At 49.9% G+C, this 16,785-nt stretch overlaps 8 protein-coding genes across 8 annotated transcripts; 4 read left to right on the top strand and 4 right to left on the bottom strand.

Moving 5' to 3' along the window:
• Positions 1-153: 153 nt before the first annotated feature.
• N7481_006411 (thiamine-binding protein) lies at positions 154-1,087 on the top strand (the record flags this gene model as incomplete). The annotated part of the gene is made up of 5 exons (XM_057265630.1): positions 154-207; positions 299-457; positions 515-620; positions 722-824; positions 1,018-1,087. 5 exons carry the CDS (start codon positions 154-156, stop codon positions 1,085-1,087), a joined length of 492 nt encoding a protein of 163 aa, XP_057123350.1.
• A 488-nt stretch (positions 1,088-1,575) lies between these two features.
• On the bottom strand, positions 1,576-2,844 carry N7481_006410 (uncharacterized protein; the record flags this gene model as incomplete). Its single annotated transcript, XM_057265629.1, has 3 exons — positions 1,576-2,336; positions 2,415-2,590; positions 2,657-2,844. 3 exons carry the CDS (start codon positions 2,842-2,844, stop codon positions 1,576-1,578), a joined length of 1,125 nt encoding a protein of 374 aa, XP_057123349.1.
• Positions 2,845-3,538: 694 nt separating this feature from the next.
• N7481_006409 (uncharacterized protein) lies at positions 3,539-6,076 on the bottom strand (the record flags this gene model as incomplete). Its single annotated transcript, XM_057265628.1, has 1 exon — positions 3,539-6,076. One exon carries the CDS (start codon positions 6,074-6,076, stop codon positions 3,539-3,541), a length of 2,538 nt encoding a protein of 845 aa, XP_057123348.1.
• Positions 6,077-6,364: 288 nt separating this feature from the next.
• N7481_006408 (cytochrome c oxidase subunit 7) lies at positions 6,365-7,033 on the top strand (the record flags this gene model as incomplete). The annotated part of the gene is made up of 5 exons (XM_057265627.1): positions 6,365-6,393; positions 6,595-6,673; positions 6,755-6,815; positions 6,876-6,907; positions 7,004-7,033. The coding sequence occupies 5 exons, from the start codon at positions 6,365-6,367 to the stop codon at positions 7,031-7,033; spliced, it is 231 nt and encodes a 76-aa protein (XP_057123347.1).
• A 773-nt stretch (positions 7,034-7,806) lies between these two features.
• N7481_006407 (C6 transcription factor) lies at positions 7,807-10,059 on the top strand (the record flags this gene model as incomplete). Its single annotated transcript, XM_057265626.1, has 5 exons — positions 7,807-7,877; positions 7,933-8,086; positions 8,135-8,190; positions 8,252-8,640; positions 8,690-10,059. The coding sequence occupies 5 exons, from the start codon at positions 7,807-7,809 to the stop codon at positions 10,057-10,059; spliced, it is 2,040 nt and encodes a 679-aa protein (XP_057123346.1).
• Positions 10,060-10,325: 266 nt separating this feature from the next.
• N7481_006406 (kynureninase) lies at positions 10,326-12,052 on the bottom strand (the record flags this gene model as incomplete). Its single annotated transcript, XM_057265625.1, has 4 exons — positions 10,326-10,741; positions 10,830-11,307; positions 11,423-11,760; positions 11,857-12,052. The coding sequence occupies 4 exons, from the start codon at positions 12,050-12,052 to the stop codon at positions 10,326-10,328; spliced, it is 1,428 nt and encodes a 475-aa protein (XP_057123345.1).
• Positions 12,053-12,936: 884 nt separating this feature from the next.
• On the top strand, positions 12,937-14,347 carry N7481_006405 (indoleamine 2,3-dioxygenase; the record flags this gene model as incomplete). Its single annotated transcript, XM_057265624.1, has 3 exons — positions 12,937-13,230; positions 13,293-13,889; positions 13,982-14,347. The coding sequence occupies 3 exons, from the start codon at positions 12,937-12,939 to the stop codon at positions 14,345-14,347; spliced, it is 1,257 nt and encodes a 418-aa protein (XP_057123344.1).
• Positions 14,348-15,862: 1,515 nt separating this feature from the next.
• On the bottom strand, positions 15,863-16,783 carry N7481_006404 (velvet factor family protein; the record flags this gene model as incomplete). The annotated part of the gene is made up of 1 exon (XM_057265623.1): positions 15,863-16,783. The coding sequence occupies one exon, from the start codon at positions 16,781-16,783 to the stop codon at positions 15,863-15,865; it is 921 nt and encodes a 306-aa protein (XP_057123343.1).
• Positions 16,784-16,785: the final 2 nt, after the last annotated feature.

Genomic DNA, 16,785 nt, shown 5'->3' with positions numbered 1-16,785 from the left:
GATCGTATCTTAGTCAGCCCTATTCAAATTAAACATGCACGTTGGTTAGAAAAATGTTGGATTGTATTTTATTTTAGTTTTAGTTTTGAATATTTTACAATCTCGCGTAGTGGGGTGTGTTTCCGAAATAGCTTCCTCATTTGTGGTGACCTCATGGGTGGGCAATCCCTCAAGAGCTTCACATCTGCCCATTCTGACGTGGCCATAGTAGACATCCTAGGTATACCAGGTAACTTAACTAGGCCATAATGTACAGAACTAAGTGGATGTACAGGCTACCTTAAGATAATACCTGCAGACGCAGCTTAACATTAGCGCCTGCCGAGAGTTCACCGAGTTCAACCTGCCCCACCTCCACTTCTTCCCTACACAACACTCTCTCTACGCCGCTACGCTCTACTCCATCATGGAACTACCTACCCCCGCCAAGTGCACCGCGGACTTTTGTCTGATTCCAGTAAGCCAAACATCAAGCCCTTACTTACAGTATCCCCCGTTCTGATCCATACCCCAGATCGGCACCTCCTCACCCTCCGTCTCCGCCCAAATCGCCGATGTCCAGCGACTGATCGAAGCCTCGGGCATCAAATACACCCTGCACTCCGCCGGCACCACTCTCGGTAGGTAGTAGTAGTATCCAATTGCAGTCTCAATTTAAAGGGGTGTTATAAGACCATCCTCAGCTCGTCCGATCGCTAATCAGCCTCGTCTCGTGTTACAGAAGGCTCCTGGGACCGGGTCCACCAGGTCATCGGACAGGCGCATACCCTCCTCCACCAACAGGGGATCGTACGTATCCAAACGGATATCCGGGTCGGATCAAGGTGCGTTCTAATATCCTGCAGTCGGGGCTGGGTTTGATTACGGCCCCTACGTCGGGCAATTCAAATTCAATTCTACCCATCCCCGTCCAATCGGTTGAAGCTCTATACTATATACTATCCTGTGGGATATATGTGTATAGCTATGCGTTATATAGTTTACCCAGAGACTGACACATAACACAAATTGAAACAGGACGGACAAAGAACAGACTGCTGAGGATAAGGTCAATAAGGTGCGCCAGTTACTGAGGAAAGACCAGTGAATTTAAGTTGGAAGTTCATCGAAAGGAGGGTGGGGTAGAAGGCTTCATTATAACTCCACGGGGAATACCAGTGCCCAGTATCGGCATTGATTAAACCTCAACTTGAAGATTGAATGTAAGAACAGCAGATACGAGCATCGATCGGTTTCAATGAGATTTATTCAATTTTTTCTCAATTCTATATACTATAGAGAGATCAAAGCCCCCCTTCACAAGTCATGCCGTCATTCCAATTCCAGCCCCAATTGAAAGCAGTCAAAGGGGATGAGAAAAAAAAGCCACGCAAGAGAAAAAAAACACCAGGTCATTTTGCGGTCACGCAACGCCGGCACAACCCAGAACTCCCAAACAAACAGCCCATGCCCCATGCTCTATATACCAGTATGAAGAGGGAATCAAAACATGTCCGAGAACAAAAACGCTGCACGATAATAAACAAGCAAGAAGTCAAAGTGTGAGCAAAGGCAGCAAGCGAGGCAGCCTTAGCTTTAACTAAAAGCAATCCCACCACCAAGAATCTTACTCCAATCCCCACCAACCCAAACCCAATCCCCCATCGAAGGCGTAGCCCCAGCCTGGGCAGAACTAGCCAAATCAACCAGACCCTTAAAGACATTATTGATGGTACTGCCATCACTCGAGGAACCAGCCGCCGTAGAAACAGAACTCCGACCAACAGCATTAGTAACGCCATTAATATCGTCAATCGCATCAATAGCCGGTCCCCGATTAAAGAAATCAACCAACACAAACGCCGGAGCCCGATTCCACGTCTTCTTACACTTTGTCAACGTGCTGCCGAGATTACCCGTGCCGCCGGACGGCGCATTTGTCGTGGCGACGTAGCTGGTGTTTGGATACTCGACGCCGAGCGCGGAGAGATCGGTTGAGTAGAGGAAGTGGTTCATAAGTGGTAATTTGCTCGATGCTTGGAGGGTGGCTGTATCTGTTGATGGTCTGTTTGCGTCGCAGGAGAAATTTGATGGGGATCGGACGTCGTATTGGTTTTCCCAGATGAAGTCCCACTCGTTCATGAGGTAGGGGTAGGAGGTGCTTGTTGTCAAGCTGGGGACGAAGGTGACGAGGCGTTTTCCTGAGTCGATCATTGTTTGGAGGGTTGGCCAGGAGGTTGGAGCTGAGGTTAGGGATTTGGGCTCGTAGCCGTAGGAGGTTATATTTGCTGTTTCGAATTCGGTGTTTAGGTCTGAGGCTGTGGCTGAGTCGGAATTGACGAGGAGGATTGTTACGACTGTTTTTCCGGAAGGGATTTTTTAGCTTTGTGCTGGGGTGTAGGGTGTAGGGTGTATATAGATTGGGCCGCGCGTACCTTCGTTTGGATTGTCGTCTAGCCAGTCCTTGATGTCTTTGAGCCAGTCACTTAATAGACCTGCATCCATCAAACCGCACTCGGAGTGGCACAGGTGCCATTGAGAGTTACTCTTGTGTACTTGGGCAGAGACGAGACGGACGCCGGCGCTGAGTTGGGTCGGGGTATCGTAATATCTGGGGTAGAATTGTCAGATGAATGGTCGGACAGAGTAGAAGGTAGAAGGAAGAGCAGAAACATACTGATTGGCAGCCAAGGCAAAGTTTGAGGAAGAGGAGGTCACGAATGGACTGTCGTGAGAGCCTAGATGTGTGATGTCGCCGTAGGATTTGTCGCAGAGATCGGGCGAGTTGTTGCAGGCGGTTGCGCGGACATTTAGTGGGTTGGCGAGGGCTGCGGGGAGCAGCGCCAGCAAGGGGAGGAATTGCATGTTGAGGGTATGCGATATGCGATATGCGGAGAAGAGGAAGGAGTAGAAAGATGTACAAGTCGGGGTAAATAAGATTGTTGTAAACGACAGGGAAAAAGGGTGTCAATAAGTGACAAGGATGGAATGTTGACGATCCATTAAGCGGGTCCAGGCCGCGTTGCCGTCTCAACTATTCTTAGATCGGCGGGTGGATCGCCTGTCCAGCCACGCTTGGCGCAGTCTCTCGTTGGCCTGGCCTTGATGTATTACTGTACGGAGGCGATGAATATGAAAATTCTTAAAGAGAAAGTCAAGACGGTGTAGTAGTATTCGTAGGCAACACTCAATTATAAGGGAAAAAATCCGCGTCAGTCGCACAGCCCGATCTGACGCGAGGAGCAGAGCGCCTAATGATGCACCCTGTCGATCATCTTCATTCGTTCCATGGATTTTTTATTAAGGATACCCAGGTGTCCCAGGGAGAACCAAGTTGATATTGAAGGACAAAGTGGGTTCAAATCCTCACTTGTGTCAGTGGTTGTCAATTATTGGTACATCCATCCATCCATCTCTATATGTACAAAATACAAGATACAAAATAATATACAAGAAACACAGCTATGGGCCTCGCCGTATTTTCGTTGGAAAACGCTCGCGTAGATCTCGCCACTCGCGCATCTGACGCAACGCACGACTATCGCCTCGTCTCGCCCGTTCACGTAGTCCCCCCCATTTCTCGCCGCGAGAGTACGACGTTTGAAGAACGCCGGAGACTGCTCCTCGTACGATATGGATTTGCCAGCCACCGGGGAGACCGCGAGTGCTCATGTCCACGGAACAAATATTCATCACCCCAAGCACGTTTGGCATCTGCAATCACTTCTTGCAGAGTAAATGGACACATTCGTCGCAGGGTCCGGTTCACTCGCCTGGCCGAGGGTGAATACTCGCTGAACAAAGTGGCCAACCGGTGACGAGTTGCTCGTCGGACCCAGTCTGCTTTGACTTTCAGGCCAGCATTGCTCAAGTCTCGAAGAAGAAGGATGCCTCGCACCCAAAGGATGTACCTTTGGCCAGTAGTCGGCCTTTGGCCAGTAGTCGGGTGTTTGTAGTAATGCTTTTGATTGCCGACGACATTTTCGTCGATGCGCGGTCGGAATCCCCAGGTGACAATCGCCGCCTGCATTCTCGCGGTAAATATCCGACTGAGAATTCGGCCGTCTCGCCCCGTAGGTTGCAATTTCGAGGAGAACAACGAAGGCTCCGCGAGGGGACTAAATGAGTACTCGCGAACCAACCAATGGCACACTTCGCGAAGTTCATCCCAATTATCATCCATGCCGAGTCGCTTCAGCAACTCAACCCAAAATGACGCACTGACATAGCTCCCTGCTGGCACCACGCGTTGCAGAACCCGAAAGACAAACATCACCTCATCTTTAGCTGATAACTGTTTGCCCGGGGAAGGGGCTTTGGTCTGTTGACGAGATGTCAGGACTTTTTCTGCCAGAAAATCCACACTCTCCTCGCTCAACTTTTGGCCATGTATGGCAACCTCATCCACTACCTTGGAAGCTGCATCATATTCCCCAGCTGCAATGTGCTTGCGGAAGTGTAGATCCAAAAGACCTGACGACCCCGGGAAATGCTCTGCCAACACCGCCTGCGCCAAGTTATACTGGCGCCAGTCCTGGGTCATGTAGTGCGACACCAGGAACGATTCTTGGATCTTCACGTCTGCCAGGACATCGGGGTGTTGATCACTATGCAGTAAATCGGAAAGTAGGATGCTGCGGTGCTGTCTGGCAAGCTTCTCAACCAGACTTGGAAAGATGGAGTCTTCGATCGTGATTCCGGATCCCCGAATCAGATTGATTCTATCAAGGATCTCCTTGCTGCCGTTAGCTCTGATGGTAACTTCACGAATAGTACGGGGTCCGATTGCTGAGATGCCGAGCATTTTGAGAGCCCCAATAACCCATTCCAAGTTGAAGGGCGGCGTAGATATCAATTTCGCACCGATGTCGTCGTTGTATCTCTTGCCTTCTATCTCTTTTTTGTGCCCTGTTGATGCTGTCTCATCGGTCATGGACGCATCGATGTTGAATTTTTCGAATTCTCTTTCTTCGGCATAGTCTCGGATGGCATCGAATTCTCGTTCACTGCCATGCCTTTTGACGTATTCCCAAAGGTCTAGCATTTCCTCGGCTGCTTGCGGATGGTCATCGTGTTTCACCAGGAATTCATGCATTCTCAGCGCATATTCTCCATAACCATTCTGCATTAAATGCGAGATTACCGGACCGTAGATACGATGACCCGGTGCGCAGCGGCACATAGCTTTGAAGGCAGTCTGCCCGAAAGCGATTGTCTGCCGTTGAGTAGTTATCAGGTTTGGCGAATCTTTAGATATTGGCAGACATGCAGGATGGAAGACCTGCTTAAGCACCCTTATGAGGTCATTTGGTTGAGCCAGCCCTGATCGTTGCAGCATTCGATGTATTGCGGAAGCTTGTCTGGTGCGGCCTTGATCCAATAGTTTACCTACCACACTTTCATACAAATGCGGCCAGCTGATGCCTTGACGCTGGTAGATATCAATTGCATGTTGGAGCACGCTAGTAAGATATATCTCGCGCCTCAGCCCAAGACCCACAAAGCATTTCCAGAAGAAATCTGCCCGGGGTCCAGTGACGGGTAATTGAAGCCCTTGCAAGCGAACTGTCAATCCCTCCCAAATCTCTTGTGTGCCTTGATCTCCATATTTCCGTTGCCGATGATGGAGGAGCTCTTCCCAGAGCTCAAAATCACTCGAATGCTCCGGCTGGTCCACTAACCGCGTCCCAAGATCATGGGTGTGTCCAACATTCGACTCGAACTCCAGCCGCTCCGGGTTTAATTGCAAAGCCTTCGCAGGGGTATCGAGTATTCTTTCGTTTTCGGAATAATGTTTATGTGAAGGTGGCCGTGGTGGTGCTATCGCATCGGCGCCTGTCGGTATTTCAATCTCATGGATGGGAAAGCTCAAAGGTCGCCTCTTGTCGGTCGTACGCCGCCGTGGCCACTGTTTGCGCTCAGCAGGGCGAGCGCTGGCATCATTGGCACTCGAAAAGTGTCGCAAGCATTGTGGTTGACCGCGCAGGCGCGTGTAATCAAACTCCAATTGCTCGATCCCAATAGAGGTCGCGGCGAGGGCGTCGAGGGTTGAGACGGCGAAGGGCCTCCTCAGCAGTCGAAGGAGAGCCGGTCGCATGGGTTGGACGGGAAGGGATGGCAACCGGCGTCAATCACCGCATGGAGCTGGAAACTATCAGAACAGAAAAAGAGTTGTAAAGGACTGAACAGCAATAATTGCAAGCTCATCAATTCAGTTGATGATGATTGGACGCTTTGCGCGTTGCCCTTTTCGGCACTTCCTTAGTCATTCCGGAAAGAAGAGGGAAGTCAGGTGACTCGAGCTTGGCCTCACAACGACGGATGGCACGATCATCGCCCTTCCCTCCTCCCACCTCAAACCCTCACCTCCCCTCCAACCGCCAAAATGTTCCGCACTGCGCCTCGTCTGGCCGGGTACGTCTCCCTCGATTTATGTCCCCGTGAACCCGAATGTCACCGGGCCCGCGCTGTACCTAGTCCGGGGGCGCCCCGAATTTCGTGAAGCAGTCTTCGAGGGACACCGCAATTGGTCAATTGCAATTGGCGGCGCTATGAACCTTGGACTGCTCTCGCTTTCGACATAAGCACTTGCTAACTCGTCTTGCTTGTCTACAGTTTCGTGTATCGCGAGAACCGTGTCCCCTTCTACCAGCGTCTGTTCCAGAACCACGACGGCAAGCGTCAGTGGTGGAAGGTCAGTCCCCGACTCAATCGCCCTTCGACTCAGCTTAGCAATTGGCAATCAAAAAGCTAACATGCGACTCGCATTTTACAGACCTCCCGTAGCAGTTACATCATGTACCCCTACCTCATCTCCGTCTACGGCCTCGGTGCTGGTGAGTGGTCCGATCTCGAATTACAATTGTTCACAGCCAGCCAACTGACACTCTTCTTAGCTACCACCTACGCCATGGGCCGCATGGTCTTCGTGAGTTAACCCCCCTTCGCCAATTCGCACCAGCGCCGCCCCCTACAAGTTCTCCTTGGTGAAGTTTCTCCAACCCATATACTGACTTTACCACAGGGCCACAAGACTTGGTTCGGCGAGAAATAAATGACGCCACCTCTTTTAACTGGCTTGGTTGCGGAAGATATTGTTTGTCTGATTGGATGGCGGTGTATTTCTACTCCGGTGATGGAATAGACGGGCTTGCAGGCACATTGATGATTTGGGGCTGTACATATACCAATTCAAGCGCCAATTCCAGAAATGTTGCCTCGGATGCAGTTTTTCACTCCCATCGCATTTAAATGGACGTAGAGTAATTATCCCAAGCTCTTTTTGTTGGCTTCCTTATCTGATCCTGTTCGGGCTTACGGTTGACTTTCTACGGCGCGTCATTGGTCCAGGAGGGGTCTAGTCTACTGCTAACGCTGGGAATCGGGCCGAGGAGGAACTCATCATATCTAACCCAATACCAGTTCTTAAAGGAATTGCCCGGGACATAAATACTAGCCAAGACTATCTCGAAAGTTATAGTATCGAGAGCAACTAATCATCACAAAAGGACTGGATTAGTCTTGACTTCATCCACTGCCGGATACAAATCGCTTAGTCATCCACATAACTGTGTTTCGGCGACTGCAATTCAACTTCTCAAGACAACATTGCGATTTCGACCGAGTTTCAGTCGAACAAAACAAGGTGGTTCTCTGGGTCTTATCGGCTATACGGCTTGAGAGCTTTCATTTTTGATTACGCCAGCACGCTCACGTTTGCTAAAAAGGCCGTGCATGCAAATATATCGATAAATGAGACACTTTATCCAGTTCTGAAAGCAGACCCAGAATTATGTTTTGTGACAGTTGACAGCCAAGCCTAGAGAAATGGACCAGACAGACCCCGCTTATCTAGAGAGACCCGCCAAACGCGTGAGGCAGGCCTGTGAAACATGCAGGTAAGAACACGAACTTTGCCTTGTTTGAAGATAATGACGCTCACAGAAGGCCCAGGCGCAAAAAAGCAAAGTGCCCCGGCGAGCAACCTATTTGCTCGCTCTGTGCTAGACTCAGGCAGCAATGCGTTTACGCGGAGGAGAGGCGTCGGCCAGCTCCAGAGGAAGCGTCCAGGAGCAACAGCGTGGCTCTGCCAGCGTCGCACACATTGGTAAGAATATAGGATCCAAGCCGAGGAAATCATCTAATAAATCCATAGGAGGACAGGTTGAAAAGCCTAGAAGGCAAACTTGGAGCTGTCCTTGATCATCTTGGGTATATCTCCTTTTTCTGCAAACTTGAACACCATGGTTATTAACACAAGTCCATGCACTAGCTCCAATTCGAGGAATGGCTCTTCTGCTTCTCCCATTCCAGCTATGGGACCCTCCGGGACAAGCTTCTCGGCTGTCTTGCCGCCCTGGGATGAAATCATGCCACTTGCAGAGTTGTATCTGTTGTACTGCGATTCTCAGCCACTGCCTCTATTCCACCGGAGCAGCTTTCTGGCCAGTCTTCCAACACGCGATGTCGAAATCATCTATGCTATATTCGCCTTGAGCCTCCGCTTTTCGGATACATATCACAATAGCAGGGATCTGGCGGAGCAGGTCAATGGGTATGCAGAAGTCGCACGCGGTCTCGTGATGAAACGAGTTTCGGAAGGGCCCGTTGAAGTATCAACGCTCCAGTGCTTATGCCTGCTGAGCCTGGTTGACTTTACCAGTAAGATACATCTCAACAGTACTTCGACGCAAGTTAACAAACTAAATAGATGGTAACACGCATCGCTCGAGCATTCACAGCAGTCTTGCCATGAATTTGGCCCAGTGCGCTAATCTGGGTGTGGAGACTCGTCCTCCATCAGACCCAATAGTTCGAGAAGAGCGCCGGCGTTGCTTCTGGAGTATATGTCTTCTTAAGCGCCTACATGGCGGGGAATTTTCCACTCTAGATTCCCCAGACGTGGGCGGTCCACCATATCCACAGAGTCCGTCCAGGCCTCCAAGAGTTATGTCTCCAGGGCCATCAGTTTCAGGGACTCGAAGAAGCACGATCCAGGACCAGGGAATTAATGCATATGTGATAATGCTAAGTGAGGCATTTGCCCGAACTGCGAAATACGTGCAGCTCCGAGGAAGACCCAGCAACGTCCCGCCGTGGTCTCCTGACTCCGAGTACTCCAAAATTCTTGCCATACAGATGGAAATGGAAACACGCATGCCTCTCACACATCGGTACAAACCCGCAAATCTCAGCGACAGGTCGCTGGAAGAACTTCAGGCGCATCGGGAGTACTGGGGACCCTGGTTCCTAAACCAATTCATATATCACACCATCCTATGCCTTTTGAATCACCCACTCCTCCTATCTCTGAGTTTACGCACTTTCCGAAGCACCATTCCGGAAATTTTCCTCCAACACACCTCAGACCTGATCTCCTCGCACACAACCTGGATCATCCACTTCATCAACTACTTCGAAGAAAAGTCATTCCTAGTCTCCGACCCGCTGCTAGGCTACAGCGCCGCAGTAGTAGCAACCATCGAGCTCCAGCTGAGTTTCACCGATAACCCCACAATCCGCGAACAAAAGCGCGAAAGATTCACCCAATGCGTGCAATTCGTCCAAAGAATTGGACAAAGATGGCCACACATGGCCCGCCTAGCCCGACGACTTCAACACCTCGAAGACGCCGTCTCAGCCACCTACCAACCAGACCCGGACACAGAGAACCAAAGCCTTCTCATCGACCTATCCCGCTTCTGGGAGATCTTAGAATATTCATCCAATAACGACACAGATTCGGCCCGTCGCTTATTCGGCGACTCCCTTTGTACAGGTCCGCCGCCTGTAGCCGCGGAGGTCTCGCAAACCTCGCCCCTACCCGCCCCGAGCCGGTTGGATGCGTCGGATGAGCATTCATCGTCGGGAGTACAACATCAGAGCTTCGGAGCGGGGACCGGGACCGGGACGGATACTGCATTTGCTGGGACACAGGATTATTCAACGAGTGGACTACTCTCGCCGCAGCAACTAACGCTGTCGAATGATGATTTTTCAATCCTGGCGTCGAATTTTTTTTCACAGGGACAGGAATTTCTTAGGAGTGGAGAAAATTGGGATTCTGTTGGGAATTTCTGAAATTTTCCAATGGGCCCATCTCTCCCTGTGTGAACGATGTTGATTGTCAATTGGATGTTCCGAAGTATTGTTTTCTACTTGTGTCCGATTCACTGCTGTAATATGACCAAAAATCCGGTTACCTCCAGTTCAAAGGATATGATATGAATAAAGGACTAGCGCAGATGGTATTTTACTAGAAGCTATGCATAAAATAATTGTAATTTCGGATGAAAGAAAAGAAAAGGCCTGCCCATTTCCCTTATAGAGCCCATGTACGAGAAAAATCATGAAGAAAGAGCGGCCTTGAAAACCTCGACGAATTGCCAAACTTCAGAGAAAGTGTTGTACAACGGCACAGGCGCAACTCGAACAACATCCGGCTCACGCTTATCACAAATGATACCCGCATTCTGTAAACGATCGGCCACCTTGTGCAGAAGACCCGGCTTTAGCAACAGACTCAGCTGTGCTCCGCGGGCATGGGGGTCAGAAGGCGTAATGATCTGGAACTGACGATCCTCGTCGGTAGAATCATTTAGCAGCAGGAATTCCAGGTAAGCGGTCAATTGGAAGGATTTTTGCCGTAACTCCTTCATGGAAGTCTTATCGAAGACGGAAAGCGAAGCGCAGAGAGTTGTCAAATCAATTACGGAGGGGTTGGAGAGCACCCAGCCCCCAGCACCAGGAATCGGCTTGAACTCTGCAGTATATGCATTAGTATCATGTGGAACTATGTCATTGCTCACCATTCTTGCGAGGCGAGGCGGGACAGGGTATAGAGAACTCACTATTATCCATCTTGAACCGCACAGATCGATCACCACCATACCATCCGGTCAAGCGATGGCGAAACTTGGGCGAATCCTCCCCATCAGAATAATCGACTTTTCCATGACGCTCATTCACGAATAGACCACCCATGGCACCAGGGCCCGCATTCCCGTACTTGTAGGTACACCATGCTGCAAAGTCAACATTCCAGTCATGCAGCTTGATTTCCGCATTTCCGTACGCGTGCGCAAGATCCCAGCCCACGATCAGGCCGCGCTCCTGCGCGTACCTCGTGATGCGAGGGATATCGAACAGCTGACCGGTGTAGTACTGAATGCCAGGTAAAAGTAGCACGGCGGCATCATGGGCATGCTGGTCGATATACGAGAGGATCTTGTCCGTGGGTATTTCATAAGTGTCCTCGTCGGGACCGATGAGAACCATATTATCCTTGGAGTCGAGGCCGTGCCAGGCGATATGCGACTCGATTGCATACTATTTCTCTCGTCAGCTTCTCAGCCATGCATTTCTCGGATCCCCGTGCCCGATCCCCGAGATCGCTCGCCTGTGGCGAGATGTGTGGTACTAATTGATGCAAGATGCAACTTACATGATCACTCGGGAACGCCTTCCAATCCATAAGGATCTTTTTTCGGGTCTCAGTTGGTCGGTAAAAGGAGGCTAGCAACAGATGCAGGTTCATCGTCAATGTGCCCATAGCGGCGACTTCGTCTGGGTTGGCCCCGACGATCTTGCTCATAGAGGCCGCAGCTTGCTCAGAGAGCAATTGCCACTGTGGCATTGGGGACCCCTCGAGATCAGTAAAATGACCGCAAACACCAATGCCAGCCCACGTATCCAGCTGAGCTTCCATATACTTTGCGACGGCCTTGGGCTGAATGCCCAAGGAGTTACCGCAGAAGTATATACTCGGCTCATTGGAAAGACCTGTGAAGCATCAGTATCAGTATCTGTGCCAGAACAAGTACGAGGATGGGGACACGAAGGACAGTTGTTTAAATTCCAATGGTTGTCTTGTCTTACCTGGCTTGGCCAGTACCTTACTGGCAAGGTTGGCCTTGGAGGGAATAATAAATTCGTCCCGCAGCGCCCGCAGGGGATCTGTTTTATCCAGGGAAACTGCGTATTCCCTGGTTATCGCCTCTGCGGAGAAAATGGGCTTGGGCGATTTGACCCCATTTGTACCATTTGTACCGTTGGTGCCGTTGGTGCCGTTCATACTGGGGCTGGGGCTGAGACTGGGACTGGAAATCGGAGTAGACAGGGGTGGAAGCTGAATAGCTCGTATGACAAAGGGAGAGGGGGTCACAAGGGGAACACGGAGCAGTGGTTTACAATAGAATATGTTACTCGGGCTCGGCAGTATCCCACTTTATACGACTAACTTCTTTTTCTTTTTTTTCTTTTCATCTCGTGGGGGATGTCGCAGGCCGGATGGTACATCCGCTTCCGCCTCCACGATCCGGTCCCACATTTATCTCCCGCAAAAAGAGAACGTGGTTGGGAAGTCGGTGAAGGATTATGGTACATGGTGATGGTGATAGATTTACTACATAATTGATTGCAGTGGAAGTGCTTTTTCATTGGCGGTGGATTAGCTTTACAAATTTCAAATTGATCAGCCTGTTGACGTGTGTGAGATGCAGATACAGGACGTTCACAGATAGGCTAGCTGCAAGACGTGCAGGTGGGCATTGAGCACTCGATCACTAGGTGAAACTGTAAAATCAAAGAAATAATGCCCCGGTCTATTGTAGGGTTAAACCATCAAAACCATCAGTACCATCAGTACAGTGCTATGGCATTTCGAGTGACCTCATCAGCCAACCCGGAGGTCGGATAGAGATCCGGCTCAATTCCGGGTTTCATAGATAGCAACGCCCTGTGAGCCGATGCCACCCGGTATGGACCAAGCCGTCCAGTCTACAATTCCGTTACGCCCAGCCTATTTCAAGCCGGAAGTGCACCGTATCTAACTCTCCTTTCATTTAAGTACCGCTTGTCCCAAAGTACTTCTGGCGTTGAACAAACGTTGAACAACAGCTCGGCTCTGCTCTCCATCTCCACAACGTTCCTATTATTCCCCTGGAATCACTCGCCGCCATGATTCAATCAGCAGAAATTAACTTGGAAGATTTTTCCATCTCTCCAGATCATGGCTTTCTTCCAGGAGGACTTCCACTCCAGAAATTATCCTCCTCATACTATGCGCCGTGGGAGAATCTCGCTGTCCGGCTGCCAACTCTCATTCAGACTGGCCAGATCAGGCCATTAGTCGATAATCTTCCAGTTCTGACAACATCACGGTTGCACTCCGAACCAGAATGGCGCCGTGCATATAGCATCCTCGGGTTTCTAACTCACGCATATATCTGGGGCGGCGAACAACCCCAAGACGTAAGCAAAAGCTCCTTGTTCAACAATCAGGCCCACTTTCTCTAACGTCAACCGGCAAAAAGATCCTTCCTCCCTGCATCTCAAGACCCTTACTCGAAATCTCCTCTCATCTGGGTCTACCCCCGTGTGCAACATATGCAGCCCTCACCTTGTGGAACTATACCACCGTTCCAGAAGCAGACATCACAGAACCCGACAATCTCTCTCTCTTGACGTCCTTTACCGGGACCAAAGACGAAGAATGGTTCATCGTCATATCAGTTGCCATAGAGGCAAAGGGTGCCAGAATCATCTCTTTGATGCTAGATGCAATCGCCGCAGCCGCCGCCAACGATGTCCCGCGCCTCACCGCACTACTTTACAGATTCACTGATATCCTCGAAGATCTCAACTCGACTCTCCGGCGAATGTACGAGAAGAACAAACCGGATGTTTTCTTCCACCAGCTCCGTCCCTTCCTCGCTGGGAGCAAGAACATGAGCGCTGCAGGTCTTCCCAACGGCGTATATTACGATGTCGGCGAGGGAAGAGGAGAGTGGCACCAGCATAGCGGCGGGAGCAATGCTCAAAGCTCACTGATTCAAACCTTTGATATCTTCCTCGGTGTCAATCACTCGGCCACAGGGGATATCAAGCCTGCCGGAACGGGATATATTCAGGTAAGCCCAAACAATGCCCTTCTTCAGGACCCAGCCAACTTTTATGGCCCGCTATCTATTCGCCCCATGCTAATATACATACAACCGACCAGGAAATGCGAAAATACATGCCCGCCCCTCACAGAAACTTCCTGAAAACCCTATCTGCAATCTCAAATATCCGCGAGTACATACTCTCCTCGCCGAGCGAGCAAGCTCTAAAAGAATCCTACAATGCTGCGGTCCTATCTCTAAGTTCCTTCCGAGATACGCACATCCAAATCGTTTCGCGGTATATAATAAAACCAGCGCGAAGTGGTGTGCCCTTGAAAAACGAGAAGGTGAATCTAGCCACGGCTAGTACACAGATGAAAGGGTTGGATGATAAAAATGCCACAGGTCTTTATGGCACAGGTGGGACTAGTTTGATCCCATTCTTGAAGCAGACGAGGGATGATACAAAGGCTGCTACTTGCTAATCACAATCATGGCGATGGCTTTTTTGCACCTTTATGTTTTTACCCCTGTCTTCCCGATCCCTAGATGGTTAGATTTGGTTTGATGACTTAATGACTTGGAATAGAGATTCCGCCTTTCTTAAATCCTGGACCTGTGGTTATTCGCAGTGTATAGGGTTCTATTAGTATCCAGTAGATACAATTTGCTGAAGTAAAGGGAGTGTAATGACCGTGTATCTGCTGGCCGGGGTAGGCGTTTCCTACTAGTTAGTAGTTGTTTGCCACCAGGATAAAATTCAGTTTTCCGATCAGCCTCCCCAGAATGCACGGAATTTAAATAGCTTCTATTGTTCCACTCTAGCCTATATATAGCCTGACATTCTGCTCGGCGGCAAATGGTTGGATTGTGGCGTACCTCGGTCTCGATAGCAATTACGAATGATACCCCATTATTGGTCGACCTTGAAGGAGACAAATACAATGTTTACAAGATTGTCACGTATCAAGCCAAGCACAGCTTCAGGAGCAATGGCCTGGTTTTGATATACAATATCTACTATGCGTGTAGTATCAGCATTTTGCGTCTAGATCCATGAAAAAAAGCGACAACTTTAAGCATTTTGTTCGCGCCAAATAGGTATTTCACTACTCCTCTCTAGGTTGAAGACTGCCTATTTAATGAACCCCCCTTGGCTTCCCCTTTTTCTCCTTACTCTCCTCCCTCACACACATAGCAGCGATCTTTTCTGCATATCCTCTTCCAACTTGTTACATTTTATCATTATTATGAACATCAAGAAGTACTTCCCTGATGTGCACTGGGTCTGGAAAGGATAAATTGCCTTCGTCTATGAGGTCCATCCTCGCATCGTGGTCAAGGTCCCCAAACCCGGTGACTTTGAGAGAGAGAGAGAGAGAGCAATTTCGGAAAGAACTCAAGATTTATGGAATCTCTTCTCTACATCTACCCTGAACGCCCCAATTGCCAATATTAATAGTAGTTAGTAATGATACTTTACTGTCAGGAAGGGTCATGTAGTATTCTAATGCTATTCCCACTTCGAATTATTCTACATTTTCGTCACTCCTATACCGCAGAAACACGAGTAGAGATATCCCATTGAATTCAACACAGGACGCCTCAAGGTTCAAGTCGCGTAATCTATCAAGCACTTCACCCCCGGTGCTTCAAACGTGAGGCCACAACGTGACTTATCAAAGTATATCTCGCCTCATCATTAATATCTCGTATCGAAAGAAATAAACACCATGATGGCCCAGGCCCATAATCAGATAATCGACCATGGGCAAAGCACAATGGAAAAAAATGGAAAATCAACGCCACGCCTATTCATCCTCGCAATTCCGTGCCATTTGTGCTCCAACCCCCCATAAATCCCCGAAAGACACCTTCAAAAAACAAACCAAAAATCGAGATCGAGTTGTGTGAGAACTGCCCACTTATCTGTCGGTGCCTGGGTCGATATGACCAAAAAGAGGAAAATGATGAATAGAAACCAAAACGCAGAATCAAAATCACCACCTCTTCCTACCTTTTCCCTTCCCTTTACCCCTAGTCTTCAACTCCACAAACCCCAACTCCTTCAATCCCTCCGCAAGAATCGACGAATCCCGCATCCCCGGGAAATCCTTCGCAGGATATACACGAAACGGATCTGACCACGCCTCCGCAAGAATAGGCATTGATTGACCCGTATCCTCAACGGAACCCCAATTCATGAGCCGAAACTGCAAACGATAAAGCCCCGCCGAGCGAATTGAAAGATCGGCGAAAATGAAGAATGTCGCTGGCTGGTGCAGTTTCGAGGCATTACGGAGGTTCTCGGGCTGCGAGAGGTCGGGGGGTGGGACTCGGTGCGGATTATCGGAAGATGGGTGTGTGGGTGCGGAGTTGGGATCTGGATCTTCGTCCACGAAGAAGGGGGACATGAATGCTTTGCCGGAGAGGAGTGGGGTGGAAAATGTATCGTCTGCGCGGGCGACGCCGTCGCCGTCTCCGCCGCCTCCTTCTGGGGTTTCGTCTTCATCTGTGTTTGGGAGGTAGGGTGGGGAATCGGAGACGGGGAAGAGAAGACAGCCCACTGTAAATCGTGGGTCTTCGAGGATATCCCGGTCATCTTGAGACCCTGGGTCGAAATCTGTGAGGAGGATTTGGACTATTGGGGGTGGGTCTACAGGGCGACGGTCTCGGTCTCCTGCACCGCAGGCTCGGGCTGCGATGGGCTGCTGGCGAACATGGAGGTGATAGCGGGATTGTATAGATGTTCGGCGGGGTGGTGGAGGAGGTGATGATTCGGGCTCGAGGTGAAGAAGCTTGTCGAAGCCGTGGGGCATGCTATAGCCTGGATTTCTGGGTGCGGGTTTTGGTTCTTGCGAGGTACTCGCTAATGATGGATATGCGGCTGGGCTCTTCTCAGAGTATACAGGGCTCGGCATAT

The sequence above is a fragment of the Penicillium waksmanii genome (genome assembly GCF_028829765.1).
Source record: "Penicillium waksmanii strain IBT 27052 chromosome Unknown utg000005l:1.0-5232799.0:1.0-5237142.0, whole genome shotgun sequence".
NCBI lineage: Eukaryota > Fungi > Ascomycota > Eurotiomycetes > Eurotiales > Aspergillaceae > Penicillium > Penicillium waksmanii.
This window is presented reverse-complemented; position numbering and strand designations above follow the sequence as displayed.